The 17,789-nt window shown below is 37.4% G+C and overlaps 1 protein-coding gene across 2 annotated transcripts in view; it reads right to left on the reverse strand.

The window, feature by feature from the left end:
- Nucleotides 1-17,789, reverse strand: part of cacna1ba (calcium channel, voltage-dependent, N type, alpha 1B subunit, a) — a 566,885-nt gene that overhangs the window by 343,939 nt on the left and 205,157 nt on the right. For both annotated transcript variants that reach the window (XM_059638405.1, XM_059638404.1), the window contains exons 5-6: nt 15,180-15,332; nt 5,087-5,262 (exon numbers count right to left, since the gene is read on the reverse strand). In XM_059638405.1, the coding sequence (XP_059494388.1) occupies nt 5,087-5,262; nt 15,180-15,332 (329 nt within the window). The remainder of the gene's footprint in view (nt 1-5,086; nt 5,263-15,179; nt 15,333-17,789) is intronic.

The raw sequence follows: 17,789 nt of genomic DNA on the forward strand, positions 1-17,789 counted from the left end.
AATTGTTTAAACCTGCAGCTTTCATTTCAACAAGCCAATTATTTTAATGTTAGAAGAATATCAATAATTTTATTGATTGAACGTTTTAATAGAAATTAAAATGAAGCATGCATTTAAATAATTAAACACTGAATCATGAGTAGAGTTTATAGAAAACATTCAGTCCCTAAGTAGCTTGTATACTGTTCTTTTACATTATATACTTGAAATATTGCAGTTATACTGTACACCAACTGTGGGCACATATCATTCCACTCATCATAAAATGACAGGACATATAATCTGCATAAAACTGTATTAATAAATTTCTAAAAGCAATATCTTGCATTTATAGTCTTGCCATTGTTACGCCAAGATTTGACTACTCTAATGCACCTTACATATTCTACCTTCCACATCCTTACAGTTATCCAAAGCTTTACTTTCCCTAGCATTATTCATTCTAAGTCGCAATCAGCTAGCATCCCTGTGCTCATTGAACTATTAACACAATCTTAACACTTGTCAACCAGCATTGTGATTTTATCTTTCATCATCTTTAATGTCTTCAAATCCCTCCATTGCCTTTTCCCTGCTTATATCCAGCTCACAGCCTTCATAGACATCTACAATCCTCTAACGCTGGCCTCTTAAACATCATAGATTTTAATTGCTCTTCCATCTGTGACTGTGCTTAAAGTCACACCATTCTTGAGCGATAGAATTCCCTCTCCAGATCTCACCAACTCTCTTTGTTCCTTTAAAATGCTCCTTAAATCCTGGATCACTGTTTTGCTTCATAATGCTCTTGTGAAGTGCCTTGGTTGTTTTGTTAAGTTAGGGATATAATACAAATGTAATTTGTTGTTAGCAGGTTCAGCATAGTAAAACCATACCTCACGGGAGTGTTTCCAAATAAAGTTTGACTACAAACCAAATGAGTTACAAAGAGAAAGTTGCACATTACGTCCAAAGGCTTGGTCAAAGGGATACATTTTAATGCATGTCTTACAGGAGATGTGAGATGAACTGACACAGAGGTCCAGGAAGGGAATTTCAGCACTTCTGGCTGAGGCAGCTAAAGGAATGGCCAGCATTGAAGCAGTGAGAAAATCAACAATGTACAAAAGGTCAGAACAGAATGAAAGCAAGGATTTTGGAGGTTTATTGGGCTGTGTACAAGGTTACAAGAATAGGTAAGTCTGATGCAATGGAAGCATTCAGAAATAAGGACCAAGAAATTTCCAGGCCTGTACGTTAGCAAGTGGAGTGAATTCGGTATGAATAAAATGCTGCTAATTTTACCTCACAATTTCTAAATGCAAGATAACTACTCTTCTGTCTGTTTTCACTGGAAGGAAGTGTAATGCAATGAAAACCGAGTATTTAGCACCCTAGATTTTCTGGTAAACAGAGGAAACTCTGAATAACACATACAGTGCTTCTCTCTCCATATCTTTCACTCCCACATTAAATTGCAATGCCGTTAATGCTGATAGTCAAATTCCAAATTGAAGTAGCCCATTTAGAATATGTTGAAAAATGAAAATATTTACAAGTGTAGATTGTTTCAAAGTTTTAAAAACTTACTCTCCATATTCCATCTTATGGTATTAAATGCTAACAAATCCTATTTGGCATCATAACTGGTGCTTCCTTGATTCTACCTAAACCTAATGTTCTGGTACACTAGTTTTCCATGGCCTCCATGTTTGTCTGAAAAAGGCTTTAGTTTTGGCATGATTCGGGAATCATTATTTGAAGCTTGGAAGAGTCATAACTCATTTCTCTCACTTTGAATATTGTAAGGCTTACACCAATAATAATCACAGGCGACAGTACATGGTTCTCAACAATTTATCATCTATGTTGATAACATAGATGAGGAAACTGAGTGTAACATATTTAAGTTTGCTAATTATACATTAGTAAGTAAGTGGTGAGTAAGATTCAAAGGCACTACATAGGAATATAGCTAAATTAAGAAAGTGGACAATAACAGTGGAAAATGGACTATAATATATATAATGAGGTTAACCAATTTGGTAGAAAATGAAAGCGGAATATATTTTCAGTGGTGAAATTCTGGGACAAGTCCAGTGACCTAGGCAGCATTGTATGGGAAGCACAAAAATAAACAAGCAGTTGTGCCTTGTCGCTTAACAATCAAATTCAGCATAACTAAACCTAATGCTGTACTCACTCAATACAATTCACACAATTCCCTGGAACCATAACCAAAAGTACTACAAACACTGTCTGTGGTGATTCCAACCAATTCAAAATGTGCTACTGCTCAATACTGGGACATTCCTGGTCTACTTGGTCTAGTAATATTTGTGGACTCCATTACTTGTGAAGACAACCTGTTCTAATGTCACAGCGCTTTTTCATTACTCCATATGTGCTGTCCAGAAAGGCAAAAGCACACAAGGTAATTGAGCATCCTAAGCAACTGACATGCTGCAAATGTCATTCCTGCTGCTTGAAGTAAATTTCCAGCTGTTATTTCTCCAAGCACAGCAGTTATGTACAAGAATTATTGACAACACATGATGCAAAATACAGTTAGTGCCAGCACAAGAGTGTACCTGTTATTATCATATTCACTATCTATTTCAGTACAAAATACAAATAGTGCACTCTTACTGCAATAAATTTTGTTAACTGCATAAACCTTTTTACTAACTAAATCAGAATGCATCTACAGATAAGTAGTAAATGGGCAAAAGAGAAAGCTCAATGATTACCCAATAGCAATTTAGGTAAGTAGATAACTATCGAAGAGATGAAAGAAAACAGAAATTATTAGAGAAACTCAGTGGGTCTGGCAGCATCTATGGAGAGAACGTTTTTTTTTCTGAAGAACAGTCATCAGATCTGAAAGGTTAACTCTGTTTTTCCTCCACAAATGCTGCCAGTCCTGCTGAGTTTCTCCAGCAATTTGTTTCTGCTTCAGAGTTACAGCATCCAGTTTTTTTCTTTTATTATATAAGAGATGAACTGATTTTCAAGAAGTCTACTGTCTGCAAATTTGTCTCAAAATGCCTTGTGACTACAATGTCATTCATCTGTTGATTGATTTCTTCAGCTAATTTGTAAACATGAGTATAATCTCTAAAAAAAATTTACCTGTTACAGCAGTTTAAGATTACAGAGTGATGGCATCCTTCCAAAACCTTCGGAATACACATTTAACAGAATCAAAATGCAGGAAGGTGTGAATACGATGCAATACTTGGTAATTTCCCCTTGCAAATGCCAGACAGTAACAGAGTTTAAAAGATAGTAAGACATTTGCATTGCTGGCTACTATTCAGATGAAAGGCAAAAGATATTGCAAAAATGTTTCTCTCTCCAGTTACTAATACCATATTTGATGTTCCTTTGAACTCAATTTCTTGTTTCTCCTGATGTTTCAAAATCTTCCTTTTCTTTCATCCTCGCTGTACTCCAAGTAAGGCTCTTTTCATTGTCTTCACCTCAAACCTTTCCATTCCCTTTGGCACCAAACAATTGCACCTTTTACTTCCAGCAATCCTTTATCCCTCTTACAGCAAAACAACATCTTTTTTAACATACTTTATCTTCATCTTTATTTTGCAACAACAAAAGAGAGCAAATCAAACATCCTAGAAGCAAAAATCTCAACTCGCATTTGCTTTTAACCTTTCAGGCTTTTCCCATGAACAGATTGGATGTTTTTAGGTTTGAGATTTAAACATTTCTAAAGGTTTAGGAGAGCCTTTAAAGCTATGCTTTTTAGCTTATTATAATGGAAAACAAATGATATATAAAATTAGATGATATGTAGTTTCACATCACAGTATAAATAGAAAAACACATTATGAAACAAAATTATTATTCATGTTAATTGTCTGTGGCCACATATCAGGTGCATGAATGACTTGATGCTTATGAGCAGCTTAGTACCAAATATAATGAAGGGATTGATTTTTTTGCCCTCGAACATAATATTATGATCATTAAAGAAACGATAGCTAGATTGCTTTTAAATGTCACGTCGTACAAGATTAATTATGAACTCTTAAATTGATCTAGTCTGGTTGAACAATAATACTTGCAATTTCTGTTTCCACCAGGCTGTGCAACATGTTTCAAATATAAAACACAATGAATTGTTGGTGACTACAGTGACTGTTCTTCAATAAACAATGTATCCAAGCCCTTCTATGACAACAACAGCTCGCAAACAGCCAAGAGATAAAAGATCATTTAATCAATTGCCCAACAGTTTCTTGAGAAAGAAATAGCAGTCAGGATATTAAAATGGAACACTGCATTCAATTCTGGTCTCCTTGCAATAGCAAAGATATTGTGAAAATTAAAAGAATTCAGATAAGATTTACAATAATGTCATCAGGGTTGGAGGATTTGAGTTACAGGGAGAGGCTGAATAGGCTCAGGCTATTTTCCCTGGAGCGTCAGAAGATGAGGGGTGACCTTATAGAAGTTTATAAAGTCATGAGGGGCATGGATAGGGTGAATAGCCAAGATCTTTTCCTCAGGGTAAAGGAATCCAAAACTAGATAGCATAGGTTTAAGGTGAGAGGGCAAAGATTTAAAAGGGACCTAAGGGCATTTTCATACACTGAGTGTGCATTTATGGAATGAGCTAGAGGTGTGGATTCTGGAAACATTTCAACATTTAAAAGGTATCTGGATGGCTATGTAAATAGGAAGGGTTTCGATGGGTATGGGCCAAATGCTGGTAAAGGGGGCTATATTGATGTAGAATATCTGGTTAGCATGGATGACTTGAACCAAAGGGTCTGTTTCTGAGCTGTACATCTCTATGGCTCTAGGTAGGCACTCCTTTGATTTGAAGAATTACAGAGGGTGTCTAATATGCTCCTGGCCACTGAAACAGGCTGGCTACAGACCAACATCTGAAAGATCAATATCAAACCTACATTTTGCCATGAACATGCAGAATTTTCATTTTTCTTGTCCTGATGGACATCTCAAGACCTAATTCTCGAATATTCCACAGATCACGCTGGAGCAAGACAACAACAGGTCACCTTAGCAACCACAATGGCTGCCACTTGTAAAGCTGTGAAGTAAATAATTAAATTGTACTTACATTGTACAGAATGTCTGTCCACCCTTCCATGGTGATACACTGGAAGACAGTGAGCACAGCAAACAAGATATTGTCAAAATTTGTAATTCCATAGTTGGGTCCAGTCCAGTATCCTCTACAAACAGTTCCATTTGGACAGCTCCGAGAGCCACACGGGAAATCTGTCACGGGCTCATCTAGATAGAAACAGAAGCAAACAGTTTCAGTTCACGGCCACATTTTACAAACCATTAGGTACCTCCACACTAAAATTATCTTTAAAGTCAAATAGGCAAAATTTACTTTTCTAAGACATGTTATATTCTGTCTGTGCCTTTAATTATACCACTGGAGAGAGCTCCCCAGCTGATGTGTTCCAACCTTCCTCCGATCTCCTCAGGAGGAGACAGCAATGAAGGTTGAAGAGGGCTTGTTGCAATGGTTAATTTCCCTCCCTCTCTGAAACAGCCCCCAGTTTCCAAGAAAATACAAGAAGTTGCCAACAAGTAAGAAGCTGCTTGCATGATATAACACATTGGTATAGGATAGGGATTGCCTTTTTCCTAGGATGGTGACGGCAAGCACGAGGGGGCATAGCTTTAAATTGAGGGAAGAAAGATATAGGACAGATGTCAGAGGTAGTTTCTTTACTCAGAGAGTAGTAAGGGTATGGAATGCTTTGCCTGCAACGGTAGTAGATTCGCCAACTTTAAGTACATTTAAGTTGTCATTGGACAAGCACATGGACGTACATGGAATAGTGTAGGTTAGATGGGCTTCAGATTGGTATGACAGGTCGGCACAACATCGAGGGCCGAAGGGCCTGTACTGTGCTGTAATGTTCTACGTTCTATGTATACTATCAGTGCAACAATATAGTTTCTTTGAAAGGAACTTATTCTGTAAATGGATGAAATAGGATTCATAATGCAAAGGTGTAACATTCCAGTAAATTTTACTAGTTATAAAGAAAAGTACAAAATGTCCACATTTATCGATACTCATAAGAAATGCTGTACAAAACTTCACACGGAGCTCATAATCTTCCTTCTACTGCAACATATCCTTTTCTGGGGAGCGTCCAAATCAGTTTTGGGATACGTGCAGATCTCAAATCAGACTTTAAGGGTCTTTGCCAGATATTTCTGTATCTAACATACATTATCGGCAGTGATGTTTCCTATTCAGTTCATCAGACTATCCCAATATTTTACTCAAAAGTTAATTTTATCCAGCGTCAGGAATTGATTGAAAATGAATATTGGATAAACATTGCCTACTCATTCTCAACTTGAAAATGATTCAACACTTCTGCAGAAGAAATTCATTTGTTTTAAGCTCAGAAAAATGAGATAGTATATCGTGGGTTAAAACTCCAACCAAAACAAAATCATTTTGTTAGTACAACCATAGAGAAACCCATGGTGATAGGTAGAAGGTGGCTGATTAAATTTTATGGTTAAATTATTTTTGTTTAGTGAATTATTTCTTGATAAAACTTCCAGCACTGAAACATTGGAGGTGGAATGAAAGTTTTGCTGTGTTGGGAGGATATGTGACCTTGGAGAAAGAGAAAGGAAGAGTGTGGGAGGTCAGAGTTTTTGTCAAGTCATGACTTCCACAAGCAGACAGCGAGCTGGGGAGGCAATAGCCTAGTGATTATATTGCTAGACTATTAATCCAGAGATGCAGATAATATTCTGGGGACGGGGTTCAAATCCCACGACAGTAGATAGTGAAATCTGAATGTAATTTTTAAAAAATACAGAATTAATATTCCAAGATTCAATTCTTGGAATCAAGAGTCGAATGATGACCATGAATCCATTGTTAATTGTTGGGAAAAACCCATCTGGTTCACTAATGTCCTTTAGGGAAGCAAACTGCTATCCTTACCTGGTCTGGCCTACATGTGACTTCAGACAATGTGGGTCACTCTTAACTGCCCTCTGGGCAATTAACAATGGGGGCAACCATTGCTGGCTTGGCCAGTGACGACATCACCCCGTGAATGAGTAATAAGAGAAAGCAGGAAGCAAGGTCTTCATGCCATTGTGGCTGGTTTCAAACCTATAATCTGATGGAACAGTTGCATCTCCCAGTTGTTGCTGCTCATGTAGATGTCACAAACAAATATAAGCTCCAGTCAAATTGATATTGCAGCCTTTTCGCCATAAGCATGTTAAATTTGGAGAGCCGATATCAAGTGTTGGAACAGCAGAATTCTTTTCTGTGGCTCAGTGGTACATTGAGTGGCAAGGGAGTAAAAAATGAGAACAATTCATTGTCAGGGGAAGTCGAGCAATAAGAAGAAAAAAGCAGCAGCTGCCTGCTTTTAAAGAATGAGATTTTATTTGGAAGAGGAACAAAGAGATAGAAAATAAGGATATATGTTCATTTACATCCCAATCAAACAGTAACAGCAAATGAGCGATTAATGACTACCTTTCACAGTAGCTTTAGGAATTGTGTACAACTACTGGGAATAGTGAAGGTGGGTGGGGAGGGATGGTGAGGTTAAATTAGCTTAAACTCTGAGAACAGGAATGGATATTTCTGCATGTGATTAGCCCCATGCCTCTATGTTTCTGTGCAGATGACGATGCCACCTGCTCCTCTAAAATGAAGTCTACATGCAGCCTATGGTATGGTACAATATTTGCTGACAGCACAGACTGTGGGGGAGTGGAGTCAATATTGTGGGAACTAAAGCTTTTCAAAAGAAGCTTAAGCAAAGAAAAGGTGAATTGTGGCTCTAGTAAGTGGTGGTAGATTTTTTGAAAAGTGGACGCAAACTATTGTACTTCGGAAGTGGCAGAATATGCCAGATGGCAAACACTAAGCTTTCATAGCAATACTGAAGGCAGTGGGTGCAAGAGGTGGAAAGGGGAGGCATCCTGTATCCAAGGAGGGAGCAGCATGGGCCAATGGGAAGAGGTAAAGGTCCAGGCCAGTACCAGGAATGTTACTCCAAGAATGAAGGAGGAAGATTACTTTGAGAAGGAAGAAATGTAACAATCTGATGATTTCTAATGAGTGCATTCATCTTTAATGATATTTCCTGTCACCAACTGCATCATTAGCCTAATCTATTTTGTGCATTCTCATCACTCCTTGGTAACAATCTCTTTTAATCAGTGTCAATATATCAATTCACACAATTTTCCACATCTGCTTAGCACTGTTACATGACTCTCTGCCACAAGCACACACCCTTCATACCCTGGTAGCAATTTCAACCACAACAGGTACATCACTCAACTATATTGCAGTATACTCGAATGATACACTTTCTTGCCTCTTGACAATTGGCTAGTAACTATAGGCAGCAAGAGTAGATGCAGATGTGGAAAGTCAGGCCTACACATTGTTACAACAAAGTCTGGAAACATAGTTAAGTTCCTCTTATAACTCCTGAGGTTGTTATGACCAATTTTGAACTTTTAAGCACATTTTTGTCCCCAACTCAATATGTACTTCAACATGCATTAAAGCCACGCAGAATAGGCAAAAGAGATTCCTTTGATTTAATTTAAATTAAGGAGTTAGATCATTGTAAATTCACCCAAGTGAGGTATAAATGTATAAAATAGAAAAAGCTCCTCCAAAATTCCACAGCATAAAGACATCCAGAATCATGTAAGCAGCAGAACAAAGTACAGAGTAAGTGGAGGTGGAGTTGATGTGGTTTTGAAGCACAAATCTTAATACTGCTCTGGCTTCCCAACTTAGCAAATGTCGATGGCATACTTTGTAATATTCCATGTGACATATATATATTTGTCATTGTAATCCCATTGTGCACACATGCCTGGGTCCCTGATTGTAAGAGTAAGCTATGTCTTCATTGGAAAGTCCTTGACACCTAGTAGCCAGCCCTGATTCACTAATGAGAATTGTGGAGCTGATACAGATGAGTGAAGAAATCATGATTGTTGTCAAGTTAACAAGCATTTTAGTACATGAAAATGGGGCATTTCACATGAAACATAGCTAAGTAATGTGAATGAAGTCAACAGTACCCTGCATTATACTGAAATCTTCAAACCATTGTGCTTAATTCTGGTAAAAAGCAATGAAATGAACTTCTCTCTCTGTTAGTAGTGAAACGTATCCCTGTTGCTTGTGCAGAAGTGTTTTACAAGCAGTTGCTTATATCTCCAGCAGAAGTTCAGCGGAACTAAAGCAAGAGAAGTTGAGAATCACAGTCATTTTGATAGCCACAGGTGATGTTGTTCTCATCCTACTTTGAGATTGTAATTGAAGCTGCAACAATTTTCAGTTTTCAGGCCTCTTTTGTGAGGCAAATATATCTCAAGCATTATTTTTCGCTGAATTTGAAGAGAAAGAAAATTGTTCCTTCAAGACTGTTAGAATCATAAAATTCCTACAGCATGGAAGGAGGCCATTTGACTCATCAAGTCCACACTGACTTCCAAACAGTATCCCAACCTATCCTATCCCTGGAACCATGAATTTCCCTTGGCTAATCCACCTAGTTTGCACATCCCTGAACGCTATGGGCAATTTAGCATGGACAAGCCACCTAAACTGCTCATCTTTGGATTGAGAGAGGAAACTGGAGCACCCAAAAGAAACCCACGCAGACCCTAGAGGATGTGCAAACTCCGCACAGACAGTTGCCCAAGGGTCCCAAGTCGCTGTCGCTGTGAGACGGCAGTGTTAACCACTGAACCACCGTGCCATGGTATCTTGATGGATATGGCTTCCCCTTCCTACTCCTTCTTCCTTGACCACCTTGACTTGCTGTGTGACCCTTCTTCATTCTTTCACTTATTCTCAAATCCAAGCAGAAACCCTACTGTGCATCTGTGCCTGCAAGCAACTTGTTTCAGCCCAAACTTTCAAATAAATGGAAATGTCCATTAGTCAGTCACACCACTTAGAATATTCAAACTTAAGGCAAGGGTAGGCAAGTCCCAAACACAGGCATAAAAGCAACTTGAAGAAATAATCCAGCAACTAACCAAAAGTAATTCATGGCCACTTTAAATGGGAGGGACTCATCATCCTGTATAAAATAATTTTCAGCGTTGCAGGTTTTAGATAGTACTTGGAAAATAGTATGATGTTTGGATATGGTATCTTGGGCATCGAGCCAAAGTTGTATAAAAATTGATATTGTAACCTCTATGCCCCTGCCAGCTACACACACAAGCCACTTCACCAAAGTGGCAGCCTGCCCGTTTGCTGTCAGAAGTCTGCCAGCACCTCTATAGTCTCATTGTCAAGTTTAAGTCAATGAAATGCCTAAAAGCTGGTGTTAAATTTTCTGGTGCTGATGGCCAGGCTGTGTAGGACAAGACAAAAGCCTAAGTATAATTCACTTACAAGCATTTATTTATGTCAATACAAACATGCACCTCCAAATCCAATCATAGTTTCACAGTTGAATTTCTGCTTAATATTCACTATTTGAACATAATGTAACACTCAATTTCTATATAATTAATAATACACAGTCCAGAGTAGCCCCTAAATTGCAACATCCAGTTTAAAAAGCAGATGCTTGGAGTACATAGGTAATTTTCCTATTCTGTTTCAGAATGATCAGTTCCCACCTTAAACATTTGCCAGATTTAGTGCATAATTTGCTGGTTAATTTTCAGTGGAAAATGAAAGTTTTTAATCTTGTGGTATGTGTAGATGTAATATTCTGCACAATATTGTTGCAAGAATATTTAAGTGTTGGTATACCTCATTCAGCTAAAGACAAGAAATATGGAGTTAAAGATAATTGCTAACAATCACAATATTTGAAACTCAGTTAAAGATGTTTTGGCTGTTAAAAGTCCAACCTTCAATAAACTCAAAACAAACACGAAAAGAGCTTTCACTCTGTGACATTTCCTTCCATTTCAGAAACATATGCTCTCCTCTCCATATCAAACTCTGAGATGAAACTGGCCCACTCAAACCTCAACACTTGAGAGGAATGTTAACTTTGAGTTCAAAACAGACCCTTCCTCATCCATTATTACATTCTGCCCTTTATGCTTGGTCCATTCTTCATTGTCTCCTATCCTCCCTTTTATCTTCCTTCCATACCACCGTAGCATCCTTTTCCTCACTGCTTCCAGTGAAGATCCAGGCCTTGATCTAGAACCATGCACCAATGATTGTTGTTTGGTGAAACAAAACTTGAGTATTGCTGAAAAAAGAAAAAAAAATTGTTGAAGCCTTTTTGGCTTGCACTCATTACAACAATTCACAAGAATCCCAATTTAAAGGGAAATTCAGTATTTACATTGTGTAAGACCTAGGACAGTATTACGTCTTTTCTGATATCAATGGTTGGTCTTTTTCCTCCATTTTCATCAATTTCCCTGTCCTTCTTCCTCCTCTCCTTCCCCTTTCTTCATATTCACCTCCCCATTATATGGTTCATTCTTTCTTCTCTCCACTCTTCTTCCATCCCTGGCCCAGTCCTCTTATTTCTATCCCCCCTTGTCCAACCTGTAACCAGCTGCTTTACCACTTTCTAACATTCTTGACCCCAAGACCACAAACTTGATCTCACCTCTCCATGTTTAATGTCAAGAGAGTCTGTCAGGTTTACAAAAAATGTTCTTGCACACTTTTATGCAATCAATATTTATCTAGCATCACATGTTTTAACCTATTTAGCCTGAAATGATGTAATTTGTGTTGTTAAAACATGGACTTCATCCAGAAAAAGTTTATAAAGGAACACTATTTGTAGATGCTGGCAATCTGAAGTAGAAACAAGAGATGCTGAAAATACTCAGCAGACTAGCAGCATCTACTGAGGAACAGAGTTAATGCTTGACTTCAAGCATGATCAACCCAAAATGCAAAATCTGTTTTCTCTCCCCCACAGTTGCTGCCTGACCTTTTTAACAATGCTCTAGTTGCTAATATAATGGCAATCAACCTGTCTGGCTCTGAATAGAAATAAGTTAAACCAAATCTCATTCTTGTGCATAGACAATACTTGGAGAGTTTAAAATGCTGAATGTGTAATTTGATAATTGTTTTTTGTATCTTCTGCCCATCTCAAATAATGCACTTTTTTTTTCTCTTCAGTTGTTCTTCATTGAATCATGCAATACAGAAGAGGCCATTTGATCCATGAAGACTGTACTGCCACTTAATCTTTATCCCTCTTTATCTTCAACTCAAATTCACCTATTGCCTACATCCTCTGTTTCTTCTTTAATCCTTAAAAGCTGCTAGGTCAACAGGTTTGACATAGGAACAATGAAACTGTAATGTTCGTACAGTCATATTTCTCACCAAGGTTACTCTGGTAACAGAAGTAACTTATTAGAAAGTTCTGTTCTTGGAAATGCAAGGTACAGTTCAGAAAGATAAGACATCGTAGTCCCTGATAAGAATTAGTGATATTGAGCTCCCTTTAGAACAATGAGACCACTGTTGAAAATCTTGCAGGTCTCATCAAATCTCAGCAAGGTGCTCAGACGAATGAAATGTCATTCTTTTGCCATCGTTTGCCATCCAGTTGTTGAGTGAATAAACATGACTCCTCCTATTAGTTTTTTGAACCAGAGATTAAGAAACATTTCCTTTGAGGACTCATACTTTTGTGACTGAAAAAAAGCCGTAACGAATTATACTTCAGTGCATAGGCATAATTTGCTTTTATCTGGAATAATATATTATTTAAAGTAATCAAGTCATTTCATCCAAAAAATTGCATATGCAATTGTACTATAAGTATGAAAAAGCAGCTGAATTTAAGAAACAGTGCAGTACAATTAGCAATTGCAGAAGAAAAAGATAGGCTAATAATTTAGAAGTACAATAATACAATTCTGAAACTTATATTTCATTATGTCTGATGAAGTCACACTCAAATGCCAACTGAGCCTTCTCATTCCACTCTGTCTTCAAGCATTTCTTTCCATTTGATTTTAGATATGATGTCCATTCTTGTTGGCAGTTCAGTCTTTCCATTAGTTATGTCAGAATATTAAATTTAATTCATTAACAAGGAAAGAGAGCATTCAGTAGAGTATATAACGCAACCTTGTCATCTTAACTTGACTTTATTGCAATTTTCAGCATGACTGAGATTTGTCTCTGCCCAGTTAGTAGTCTAATGACAAAGTGAAAAATAAATCAATATTTTGTTCAGAGCTTCCATCTCACTGAAGAGGCTTTAGGCCAATCCACAGCCATCAATCTGCCCTGAAAACTCTGTTTATCAATAGGGGAAAATTCCACCATAACAGCTGAGACAATCAACAACATTCTAAATAAAACAACCTACAACATTCTAAACATAAAGTAAACTTTCTCCAATCTCCAGGAATGAACAAATCCTTTAAAAAAAAATACAGAATCTTTGGTCTACATTTTTGCCAAAATCTAATCAGTTCTTCCTTGAACCATACCCTGTCTGTCTGCCAGATTTTATCGAAATCCTTTAACTAGTTTTTCAGATTTTTTAGAAAATACAAACAAGGATGAAAACATTACCTCCAACCACCTACAGTAACAGAAATAATGATCAGAATGGCCTAATTCTCAAATACTTGGTATTTTGAATGTTTGTAACCACATCGTTAAGAAATATTTTATGAATTGCTAGACAATTAAACATCACAGCCTGTCTTGTTTGATTTTTACCTTTCTGTTGCCACATGATGCATCAATAGTGAGATTCCCTGACCTACGATTGCAATTGCCATCTATCAATTTGTCTACCACAGTCTCACACATAGTGTTAGTTAGGAAACCTGCAGAAGTGGGAAGATTTAATAACTAAAGATACAAATTTCTCCTAAGCCTTCTACACTTTTAGCGTCGTGTCTCATTACTCCCACACTGCATGCCAGATATTGTTCTCTGAAGTAACTGAATTAATATGCATTTGAAAGAAACAAAATTAACCACATTTTTCAGACCTTTAGACAACCTGTTTTTAAAATTGACAACATTTGCTGAAAAGTATTTCCAATAGCAGTTGTGCAGAACCAAAACCAGCATTAACTTTCTCAATCACCACAATCCCTACATCTCTTTTTCAATGCACACTTTCAGCCACATGACGTGTCCTCATGATTTACTGCCCAGGACAACAAAAAAAATGCATTATCTAGTCCCTTTACAAGCTTAAAACTATAAATCACATCACCTCATGGGAGTAACTGAATGAACTGAGACAATTTTACCTAATGAAAGAATCCGTTGAAAGTTCTTGTTTCTCATGGCGATACCTGATTGCTTCTAGCATTTCACCATTGTTGTTAGTACCAAAAGGCAGTTTCAGCAGAATTGGGTAACTGTGACAATCCAATCAAACATTCCTGAAAACATACAACTAACACAAGAAGTGATGACTCCCAACTAGAACAGTGGGAGTATTGTGTAGCAGAATCGAGTCTTCCATCTTCTGAAAATGAAATGGGTAAATGGCAGATTAATTTACCAGAAGTACATATGTTTTGGAATATCTTATAAACAATTTCAGTTCCAGGAACACTAAAACAACCTGCTGCAAACCCATTTTCTAAACTGGGGAACACATTGTATGGAAACAACAATTCCATCTGCCACTGTAAAACCATTTAAACACAACTTTACCACCGGGCTTCAAGCAGAAAATGATCATTTAAAGAACGCAGGCATAAGCACAATTAAAACTATAAATGTTCTTTACAATTCTTGCTGGAAAATAAATGTGAATATTTAGTATACATTTAATTTTATTTGTGCAATATTGAAAATCAGATCTAGAACGGCTGTTGTGGCCTTTAATTATGTTTTCTATTCTGACTGTTACAGATGTTAAAGGGTCACATGCTTACATACTTCAATCCTTTATATCTAGTATTTGCAAAGTCATGTGTTTAAAATATTATAGCATTGTAGATTTTTTTTAAATGCTTGTATTTTAAAACAAAGAGCATGTGGCTGCTTTTGACTAGAAAATATTATTGAGGTGGTCGTTCAATGAGAAGTATACAGGAGCTGCTCCAATTCTGGATGCATCAGAGAAATTTAGGCTTTTTAAAAAATTATTTCACCATTCTGGACTGGAAATAATAAGGTGATGGCATTTCAAAATCTGATAGCATCATTCCAAAGTATCAATATGTTTCCTTACTTGTTTCTTCACTGAAGCAGGTTTGGTGAAACTTTCCCATGTAGAATTCCAGGCCAATAATGGCAAACATCACAATCGCAAAGAACAGGAGAAGCCCAATCTGAAGCAGTGGCACCATCGCCTTCATGATTGATTTCAGTACGACTTGTAAACCTGATGGAAGGAAGGCAGAAATGATAGATTTTGCTTGGGCTACAAAACCAAGACAGGTAGGCAGAGCCACAGTACGAATCAGAGTTCTGTAAATAGCAGAACAAGCTAAAGGGATTGAATGGTCAACTCCTAAGATCCGATGTCAACTGATTTGATGCTCAGTCAGTTCAAATTGCACTTATCCTGTTGAAAAAAATATGCTTAATTCAAAATTGCATGCTCAAGTCTTTTATTTGCAGGCACAATTAAACTGAGATACTGGTGACTGTGGAATACAGTACTGAAAAGAAAATTAGTCTGTATATATGTGTCCATCAGAATGTATCAAATGCAAGTAAATTCAAAATACAGAGAACATATTTGAAACTACTTTGTGGATATCTCTCCAGCAAAAAAGTCCACAAAATGTAACTTGCAATTACCCTTTGAAAATTTTATTTTAAAAGTGCTCCACAGATAATTGAAACAATAAAAATAAAATCTCACTTTAAAAGAAGTGTGGAAAACATGAAATTTAAAAAGAAAATACGAGCGACTCTGGTTTAATGCTTGAACTTTCAAGTTTTGAATTTTCATTTTGAATTCCAAAACTGGAGAAACTGAATACAACCATGCTGAAAGAAATGCACTTAAAATACAGTTTCCTAGCACAGGCTTCAGCAAGTAACCACAAAAAAAAGGACTAATAGTTCATGCTATGATGAACGCTGTTTTTCTTTAAGGAGGTAAGTATAATTAATTCTCCCCGAAATATTCTCCTTTGTACATTGTGGATAAAAGCAAAAGGAATGATCTCACCTTACGAGGCAAAGGGTCCTTTTATTCATGCATAAATTGAACACAGTCTTACCCTACCAAATGCAGATCCATTCTGTGATACAGATCTGAGCAACAATAACTAACAGACATATCACTGCACTTGGCTGGAATTGAATCTACACAAATTCTGATCACCACTTGTGTAAGATACTAACTGCTTCAAAATAAAACCTTATTCATTTTCTACATTTAACATTTTAGCTGCTTTTTTCATTGTAACTAGCGTATCAGAAGGGGATTGATCTGACGGCCTGTGAAACACTGGTGTATGTCACGTGAAGCTCCTTATTCAAGCTAGACTATCTTTGACCATATTTGACTTTAGAGTGTTCATTTATTCAAAGCACTGTGACTGATTATTTCAGATTAACAATGATTCATGTGCCTTGAATTTGAAAAACTGCAATATAGCAGACAGAGTTCTCATAGCTCCCACAGTGAATTATTTTCCTTGAATGAAGTCAGCCTGCAAGTTAGGAGATGGCATTGAACTCCACTGAATATATGATGTATCTCCTGTTTTCATTAAGTCTGAATGTACAAAATCAATTGAATAATGATGGGAGTGCCCTTGGCGGCTACAAGAGCTCTCTGATCTGGCCTTTCAGCGGAGACAGGGATGAATGGCTGTAGTTGAAGCCTCTCTGACTCGTACCAGCTGCAAAGCTCACTCCATAACCATACATGGGTCCCAATCATCAGGCGCACAGCATTCTTGATATCACTGCATTTGGGGAGATGAGTGCCTAGTGTTATCATTGCTAGTCCATTAATTCAGAGACCCCAATAATGATCTTGGGACCTGGATTCGAATCCTACCATGATTTGAATCCATTTTGAAAATAAAATCTGGAGTTGAGTGTCTAATAATCACACTGAAACTACTGGAGACAAAAAAAAACTGCAGATGCTCGAACAAAAAACAGGAGGCTAGAAAAACACAGTAAGCCAGGCAGCATCTGGAGGAAAGGAGCAGTCAATGTTTCTTCTGAAGAAGGGTAATACCCGAAACGTTGACTGCTCCTTTCCTCTAGATACTGCCCAGCCTGCTTTGTTCTTCCAGCCTCCTGTTTGTCAACCATGAAACTGTTGTCAATCGTCAGAAAAATTCATCTGGTTCACTAATCTCCTTTAGGGGAGGAATCTGCCATCCTTACCGGTTCTGGCCTACATATGGCTCCGGATCTACAGCAGTGTGGTTGACTCTAAACTACCCTCTGGATAATTAGGAATGCACAATAAACGTTAACCTAGCCAGTGATGCCTGCGTCCCATAAATGATATTTTTTAAATTACCGCAATACCTGTGCATTCCAATTCCCTCAATTCAAAGCCACTTTTAACTGAAATCCCACATGGTCTCATTATTTCCAGTTATCACAGAGTCACTATGTAATCCCTTGTATTGCTCTCTACCCATAATTTTCTTCTCTGTCCATCCTGTCAACGCCCAGTGCCTCAACTTTAATATTCTCAGTCTCATTTTCAATTCCCTCTGTAACCTGACACTCTCTCTATCTCTGCATCCTCCTCCAGCTCCGCAATCCTATGACAATATGTATACATTCAAATCTGACCTCTTGAAAATTCCCAGTTTAAATTGCTGCATTTTTAGTGGCTATGTCTTCCCTTGCTTTG

The sequence above is a fragment of the Stegostoma tigrinum genome, chromosome 29 (genome assembly GCF_030684315.1).
Source record: "Stegostoma tigrinum isolate sSteTig4 chromosome 29, sSteTig4.hap1, whole genome shotgun sequence".
NCBI classification, from domain to species: Eukaryota; Metazoa; Chordata; class Chondrichthyes; order Orectolobiformes; family Stegostomatidae; genus Stegostoma; species Stegostoma tigrinum.